Below are 9,596 nucleotides of genomic sequence, written 5' to 3'. Positions count from 1 at the left end.
CTAGACAAGAATTTTGCATTTCTATAAAGCCAATTAAAAGATTAGTGCTAAGAAAAAAACCGAAAAAAAACCGGCTAGAATCACGGCTTTAGGATCACCTTAAGCTTATGTATTTTGTGTGCGATGGTCTTGAGGTTCCAGGTTCCTCTTTGTCCCTACTGTATATCCTTATATACTATGGTTTAGTCCATGACATTGTGAAAAAAAGTCCCGCCTAAAAAGAATTTGTTTATGCTCGTTTCTTTGTCTCTGATAAGTACTGTGACGGTGAAATAAGTTTTAAAAGATAAATTTTATCTTTTAATTGCTAAGAAATCACCATCAATTGTGAAGTGCTATTTTGAATCAGTTTTAAAATTTCTAATTCCGAGAATACTGAGAAAGAGAAAAGAATTTCTTCTAATTTCACTATGGATAAGAGAAAATTGACAAAAAGTAACTTGCACAAAGAAGTACAACCGATTAATCTTATTAATCAATCGTTAGAGAAAATAAACTCTGGCAATAAACAAATGAGTTTCCACAGCACTAATATTATAACACAGGAAAAGAGTGGTTTATTTTGTGAAGAAAAATTGTCAGATATCAGATCGTCAACATTAAGATCCTTAAATATTTCGAGAGAAAAGAACAATTTCTCTATTAAAAGTAAAAAAAAAAGTTTTTGTGAATCTGAGAATGATGTGTCAGAAACGGATGATTTAGTTGTTGCCTCTAAAGTATTGAAAGCTAAGACATCAATGTCAAAACAGCTTAATAGCCAAGCAAATACATCTTTTATGTCAAGTCATCAAGAGAATATACATTTATCAAGAAATAGTGTATCAACAACAAATAAGTCCTTGGATACTGCTAATTCATCTGTGGAAAAATCAGTTGCACAGAAGCATAAAATTGCAGATCTTAATTTAGAAGAAACTTCAGATAATCTTGATCTTTCAAACAATGAATATAACGTTATAAAGATGAAAAGGAGCAAAACTACACTTGATAGAAATACAAAGCATATTACCCAAGATAATATCAGTTCTTCTAGGAAAATATGTTACAAATCACCTATTAAAACAGTTATTAAACCTTATAGTTCTCAGAAAAAGAAACAAGATAAACCTAAGGAATTTCAATTATGTGCAGAATCAGAGAAAACTAAAATTAATAATAAGGAATTAAAGAAACATATAATTAATAATGAAGAACATCTTTCAGAAAAGCAAAATTTCTATGTACCATCTGTTTTTTCTAATTTTTTACAGAAATGTGGTATTGTACTATCAACTGATGGCATATATACACTTAGTAAGTTTTTCTTTATTATACATATTTTTTTCCTATTTTTTAATTTTTAAAAAATTTAGAAGATACTTTACATCTAAGATTTATTTTTACAGACGTTCCTCCATCCATTGTCAAATGGAAAATGAAAAAAGTATTGAATTTAAAGCAATATCAAAAAAAAAATATAATTGATTCCATAGAGGAGCATATTAGAAATGAAGAAAATTTTGAAAAAATGTTGAAGGATGTGGAAATATCTACTGATAATAATGGTTTTGGTGTTCTAAGCAAAATGACTTTTGCAAGAATTCTATTAGAAGTTACAGAAATTCAAACAGACGTATATAATATCTTTATGTCTAAACTTAATGAATCTATTCTTTCAGCGTAAGTATTAAAGATTGAAATCTATAATTTTGCTGATTCTAAATTCAAATATTTTTTGCCTATGCGATAGTCTTTATTCACAAATAAATAAAATATGATAATTGATACAAATATTGAAACATGATAATTTTCTTTTACGTGTCTCAGGATTTCAACTTACCAAAATTAATATTGATTTCAAATCTCGAATATTGATATATATATATATATATGTGTGTACACTGCTTTCCAGAAGTTTGAGAAAGGAGGAGGGAGAGAGAGAGAGAGAGAGAGAGAGAGAGAGAGAGAGAGGGAGGGGGAAAGGGAGAGGGAGAGGGAAGGGGGAGAGAGAGAGAGAGAGGAGACCACATATAAAATTTAAAAATATTTTAGTGAAACTACTTAAAAGTCTAATTCATGTCTTACTCAGTATTTTTTATGTGATTAATTTGAAAATAAATAAGTATTATATAGTATTATCAACATGGTTGTGATTAACATAATATTTAATTTTAAAAACAATATTATTTAATTCTAGAAAAAAAATAAATTAGTCATAAAGCCTTTTCTGAAATTGAACTAGGACTATTTTAGAAAATGAATGGAAGTTTTCTGTCAGAAAAAATTAATTTGTAGCTAAACTATTTAGATAGTAAAAAAAAGGATTAAATATATATGGCTGTTTTGATGAAAAAAGCTAATAATACTTTGTATTGTAAAAAATATTGTTCGTAGAACTTTTAAACAGTTTATATAATATTTTTCATTTTATTATAAAATAATGAATAAAATAAAAATTTAATACATAATTTAACAATAAAAATACATGTGCGTGCGTGCGTGCGTGCGTGCGTGCGTGCGTGCGTGCGTGCGTGCGTGCGTGCGTGCGTGCGTGCGTGCGTGAGTGTGTGTGTGTGTGTGTGTGCGTGTGTGCGTGCGTGTACGTGTGCGTGCGTACGTGCGTGCGTGCGTGCGTATGTGTGTGTGTGTGTGTGTGTGTGTATGTATATATATTAGTGTGTCATTTTGGGGCAACTTTTTCATTTCACGAATAGCATATATACTTCCAGGAAGGTAAAATAAGATACCTGTTAAATTTTTAGCCCTTAATATTAATATTAACAGGTCGCTCATCGCGATTTTTTATTTTTTATTTAGTAAGATAGAAAAAAATTTATAACTATCTAACAAACAGTAATACAGCATTGTGCCACATAGATTTTCTGTAGTAAATTTACCGTTCTACAAAAAAGATCTCTTATCATTTTTTCATAAATTCAACCGTTCAAAAGATATTCAAAGTTAAAGTTTGATAAATTTTATAAAACATGTTTTTGCTTCTTATAAATTTTGTATCATATCGACTATCAAAAATTATGAAATACTCAATACGTATTTTTGTAGAAAATTTAACGATCTACAAAAAAGGTCTCTTGTATTTTTTTCATAAATATAACCATTTAGACGATATTAAGGTTTAAAGGTCAAAGTATATATGTGTATGTGTGTACGTGCGTGCGTGTGTGTGTGGAATTATGGAATTGTATATGTATGTATATATGTACAACACGCATGTACTGACACACACATAGACACATACACATACACACACGTGCACAATTAATTCTATTGCTTGTTTATGTGTTTTATAATTATGATATTGAAAAAGACAGTCATATTTGAATTAATCCAAACATTTTATACATCTTTATATAGAGACACTTTAGAAGAAGTTCCTTGGGCTGCATTACTATTACATCAATTTCGCTTTTTGGATACTATAACTGATATTGATATATTAACTACAAATATACAACAGCTATTAGAAACATGTCCATTGTGGTTTCAACATGAACTCATCTTATTTCTGCCTGACGTTTTGTCAGATACTCAGCATCAGACTATCGCTGAAATTCTAACAAAAATGTTAGAGGAAAATTGCGAATTGACGAATGTAATTTTGAATTGTATTGCCAGTTTTAATCTTGGCAAGGAATACTTGGAAGAATATAAAATTAAAGTATTACAATTGTTAAAAACGAATATGAAAATAGAACTTGTACCAATTGTCATCAGGTATATTTATATTTAATTATGTTATTATTTGTTATTCGTGCTCTTAATATATTTTGTTACAATAACTTTTCAATTGTATTGCAGATTTCTTCTCAATGATTGTGTATCTTCTGATATTGTTAAACAAATGTTGTTTGTATTACGTAATATAGAAATGCAACCGCTTGTGGGAGATAAAGCTGAAAACTGTTATAAAAATCAAGTACAGATAATTAAAACGTTAAAGATATGTATGTTACTGGCTAAAGATGTAACAGATGTCGCAATAGCAGTGATAAAAGATATTAATAAAAATCCAAAACCATTAGATTTAATAATTTTGATCGTAATATTCTCTGGGACAATAAGGCAAAAAAATGCAGAAGCTTTATTGAAGCAAAATATACGTTGTGGTTTTTACAGGATAAGTTTGCTTTATACACTTTACAATGATTATAAAGAGGTTTGTATACATATATCTTGCAAACGAAAAATTTATATTTGTCTCTTTATTTGACAAAAATCACAATTATGTATAGCATGATGCAATATTGTACATATATACATATATGTACGACATTGTATTATGCTTCATATTCATATATATCTTTTTTAGGTTGTTCGAGAATTACAATCGTCAATATTGCAATTAGCGGGTAAACTGTTGAAGTCTGAAGAACGTGTGTTTATTATTTTTGCAATAGAATGGTTTCGATTACAGTTTCTCAGTCAAAAAGAAATGCCGTTTAAGCAACGTGAGATTGTAAAAAATACTATTCTTCTTATGGGAAATAATGATCAAACTATGAAACATGCACTGAATGTACTTTGCAAAATGGCAGAGAATTCAACAGAAAGAGATTGTTTAGTATCACACTGCAATCATTTGAGAATTTTACTAGAAAAAATAGATTGCTTTGGATTAGAAGAAGTTGGCATTTTAAGTGATTTATTGCATGGATTATGTCTAGCTGATGACTCTACCTCAGAATCTTTACGGGATGATTTATTTATATTGTTACAAAAACAATTATCTAGTGCAAAACCCATGTAAGTCAGGTATAAAATTAACATAAAAATTAGATTTATAATCTTTATATAAAACGTAAATGTTGGATTATTTATTTTAGTACAAAATGTAAAGGTGTCATGGGAGCAGTAATGGCAATAAAACATTTGGCAGAGAAAGCTGAAACATGTGATCAAGCTCTCAAATTATTCAGTACGTTTATTTTGCATAATCTTACTGTAACTATAGTGAGTGAGTAAGTGCGTATATGTGTGTGTGCGTGTGCGTGTGCGTGGCGTGTGTGTATATGTAGTATAAAAGCTCAAATAAGAAATTGATTTATGATATAGTTTAATGCAACATTTGCTTTATGAAATAATATAAATAAGTAAATGTAATTAATATAAATAAGTAAATGAAGAAAAATGTATAAATGTTTTATATAAACATCTTTTACAGATAAGGTAATGAAGAGCGTAAAAAGTTGTTGTAAATCGCAGCCTCTGTTTTATGACCAACTAGCACAAATAATTGAACGAACTGAACTCATTAACATTGATTTTGTCCAAAAAATTAGTAACTGTATTGAAGATGAGTTTGTGAATACGTACATGACAGATAAATTCGAATCCAGGTAAATGATGCAATACAATATACTATATAATTGAAAGGTTTTGTGTGTGATATGTGAATATTATATCTACATATATATGAATTCTTTTATGATTATTTACATAATTTATTATATTTACGTGAATATGAACACATTTTATACATACACGGTGTCCTGCGTTTTACCCGACAAATTACGGAATCATATTCTACAAGTAAAAATAAGAAAAAAATATATGAAGTTTGGCTAGAAAAGCTTTATTGCGAAGTTAACAAATATTGAAGCGGAATACGAAATAAAAATAGTCCTCTGATCTCTGAGATTACAAGATTTAACGCTTATTAGACACTGTATAATAAGTTTTTCTGATGCTTTAAAGAAGTAGTATTTTTTTCTCCAAATAAAATATCCCAAACCACTGCATATTTTAGTAAAATAACACTCAAAAGAAATTATATTTATATATAAAATTATAAGATAATTGTTACTTTTAAAATTATCAGATAAATATTAACCCTAGAACAATACACTGAGTTAGCGTAACCCATAGCAATTTTTAAAGTCGCGCCACTTCTATATTGTACGGGGAGGGAGGGGGGAAACTATGCGTGCTTTGGAGAACACCCTACTAACTAAGATACACCCATAATCGAGCCAGCGCATTATAAGGCTCCTGGTCCTTGAGCCGAGAACTCCGCGTTGACGGTGGTGGCGACGTACCGTCGCGACAATGAACTTGATCTAAATGCTACAGACACATGCATCTTCTACTAAAAAGAATTGTTTCTTTATTATATCTTGTATCATATATATATATATATGTGTATGTATGTATGTATATATATATATACATACATACATACACATATACATATACATACATGTATATAATTTTTCTTCAGGGAAGATCTAGTACCCAAATTTGGTCTAAATAATGCAGAAGACGAACCACAAAACTGTGTATTAAATTTTGGAAATAAAAGAAACGGTCCAGTTGCATCGATACTATTTCGACTTCTTAAGACATGTTGTATGAGGCTCAGTGAATATGAAGAATTAGAGGCCATAGATGCTCTTTTGGGATGCGGAATGTTAATGCCACAAAACTTTGATATACCAGAATCCTCAACATTAGATCTTATTATATGTGGTATTAATTGGTAAGCACTTATTTTAATTAAATCTTTTTTATAATGCAGTAATATACATATGATACCTGCACTCCTAATATTTTATCAGTCTGGTTAAAATTGTAAATGGCTAAAAAACTGTAAGAGGACTGTTACAGGCTTAGAGAAATAATCTCGGGCTTTGTTACGCAAACGGATCCTTTACTGCGAAAACAAGTACTAAAACGTTTAGATACTTTGATATATTTGCAAAGTGAATTGATTATGCTGTTAACATTATGTGACACTAAATACCAACCACCACCATGTTACTTCCATTATTTTCCGTTGCCGCCGTTTGTAAAAATTGAAAAAAAAAATAGTAAAAAGGGAAAGAAATCTATGAAGGAAAATAAAATGAATACTTCTGTGACAATAGAGAATGAATCCTGGGAAACAGGTTCTATATTATGCTCTAAAAACCCAGCATATTTCAGAAAATTTGACGCAAAGGTATGTCAAGAATTTTAGCATATATACAAGATATGTTTCCATTTTCAATGAACTTTATTTGTATGAAGATAATCTTTGTGTGCTCAATCTCTTTCACAGATAATGATATTAAGTTATATGTGATTATTATTGCGAATATGATAAGTGATATAATAACAGCATATAATTTAATACCATTATCTATTATCCTTGGTCAGATGTAAAAATACATTATTAGATATGAAAAGATCTAAATAATTTTATATGATTATATACAATCAGATCTGAAATTTTGTGCGATATGATCTTATCTTTATATAATTATATTCAACTTGATCTTATTATGTATGACAACAGATCTGGTTGAATATGATTTATATATGATTATATATATACAATTGAATATATATATACGTATATTAAATAAAATATATATTGTGTATATATATTATATATCTATATATATAAAGGAAGATGTCCTGACTGACTCACTGATTTACTGACTCACTGACTCATCAATGCCCAGCCCAAACCCCTAAACCGAATTTTTACCAAAAGTATATGAAATAGGGGTAGAATTTTCCGGGGAGTGCCACTATGTGTATAGTTTTTTTATAATTTATAATTTATATATTATATATATAATTATATATATAATTATATATTATCATATTCAACCAGATCTGTTGTATGGAGGGAAAAGCCATAGTAGTGTAAGTCTGTTAAGATATTGACTCGTTTACATAGATGCAATCTATAGGTACAATATATAAATTGCATCTATGCACACAAGTTCATATTTAAAAAAAATTGACTTATACCACTATGGCTTTTACCTCTCCATATAGGTATAATAAGATCAAGTTGAATATGATTATATAAAGGTAAGATCATAACGCGCCAAATTTTAGATCTGATTATATATAATCATATATGTATAATTACATGTTATTATGATTATATATATAATTATACATATATAATCATATTCAACTAGATCTGTTGTCATATATGTATAATAAGAGCAAGTCGAAATGATTATATAGAGATAAGATTATATCACACCAAATTGTAGATCTGATTATATGTAATCATAAAATTATGTGTTATTTAGATCTTTTTATATCTAATAATGTATTTTTATATTTGACCATATTATACACACTTTTTTTCTCGGGTATAGCTAATTATTCCTGATTGACACCTTAAATGTTCACCAAAGATATTTTTTAATTACAAAATTTTTTTACAATTAAAAGTATCTTTTACGCTTAGTTTACATAGATTCAGTGACGTAAATGTGGCGCAAATTTAATCATATAAAAAAAATTAGATTTTTAATTTTAAAAATTCTAGGTGATCTGTGCAATAAAAATAAGAGAATCCTGAAAAAATCGAAATAATCTTGATGTGATCTCGACCTATTGACAAAGTCAAATAAAGTTAATGCTATTAACTTAGTTAATGTTTTTTTCCTTTTTTTTAAATTAATGCTATTTTTTTAACGTTTTAAATAAGTTACTTTATATTTATTCAATTTTATACTTTATATCTATTTTTGTAATGACAACTTTAACCCTAGGACGGTACACTTCTAAAAGTAACGTAGATGATACACATAGGTTAAGCTAATGCCGTTTTCTTTTTACTTTAACTTTTGATTAACTGCACATTTTAGGACAACTGTTTTTTTTTTTTTTTTTTTAATTGATAGTTTAGAATCTCAGGAACTTGAATATCCACGTTAGAAAGCAAAAAAGCTTTTGCACACGAGCTATTTACAAAATATCAAATCAAAATTTTTTTTATTGAGTAAAATTGAGGTTTTTGGTTATTTAATCATATTTCTTTTTCTAAAACGAGTTGTGACCTAATTCTACTGAGATTGTAAAGGTCTGTAGTTGTACTTTAAGGGGATTAATGCATATTTTCAATTACTTCCAAAAAGTATAATTACATATTTTGAATGATGAATATAGATAATTTTTGGCTCTTAGTAACTTTTTATGGTAATGAATAAAATGAATTTTGCATGATTTGACATTTTGTATTAAATATTTTAAGTGAAAAATTGATAAATAATAAATTTCTAATAACATTAGTATTCTAATGACAATAAATATTGTAGCAAAATTTGCGTTATTGTACATTATTAGATAACTTTGGGGTTATAAGATCAATAAAAAAGTTTTGTTGATTTTTTAATTCCATTTTATTACAAAATTCTATTTAATTATTTTTTCAAAAGTGGTATATATCACGGGTTTACTAACGTTAACGATACATTGGGTTAGTGTAACCCGGAGACTAACTTTCGATGTTTCTTACTCGGCAGTTTTCAATGCACTGGTTCGGTTATGAGTGCAGCTTAGTAGGGGGCTTTTAAAAAATTTTTTTTTCCCTGATTCGGACTCTTCTCCCCGTACAATATAGAAGTGCCGCAACTTTTAAAATCGTTGTGGGTTATACTGACCCAGTGAACCGTTCTAGGGTTAAGTTGTAATTACAGTTAAGCTTCTTTATTTTTTATTATCTATTATCCTATTCTTTGTTATTCTTTTCTTGTGCTGCTATCACTACTTCATATTTATGTAGTCATGCTAAAAAGAAGAAACTAGTGAAAGACAGAAAATATGATTACACAAAAATATAAAGTACAGTTCAATTTCTTAAGGCC

General features: G+C 28.4%; 1 protein-coding gene across 1 annotated transcript; it reads left to right on the top strand.

Moving 5' to 3' along the window:
• The first annotated feature begins 109 nt into the window (after window positions 1-109).
• Window positions 110-7,141, top strand: LOC112461810 (Fanconi anemia group D2 protein homolog). The gene is made up of 9 exons (XM_025027192.1): window positions 110-1,296; window positions 1,389-1,662; window positions 3,358-3,717; window positions 3,802-4,159; window positions 4,313-4,746; window positions 4,827-4,918; window positions 5,165-5,339; window positions 6,221-6,478; window positions 6,607-7,141. Exons 1-9 carry the CDS (start codon window positions 411-413, stop codon window positions 6,956-6,958), a joined length of 3,189 nt encoding a protein of 1,062 aa, XP_024882960.1. The 5' UTR covers window positions 110-410; the 3' UTR covers window positions 6,959-7,141.
• The last annotated feature ends 2,455 nt before the right edge of the window (window positions 7,142-9,596 follow it).

Source organism: Temnothorax curvispinosus, unplaced genomic scaffold, assembly GCF_003070985.1.
Source record: "Temnothorax curvispinosus isolate PA1 unplaced genomic scaffold, ASM307098v1 QBEX01011814.1, whole genome shotgun sequence".
Classification (NCBI taxonomy): domain Eukaryota; kingdom Metazoa; phylum Arthropoda; class Insecta; order Hymenoptera; family Formicidae; genus Temnothorax; species Temnothorax curvispinosus.
Note: the sequence above shows the minus strand (reverse complement) of the source record. Positions and strands in the feature narration are given on the sequence as shown.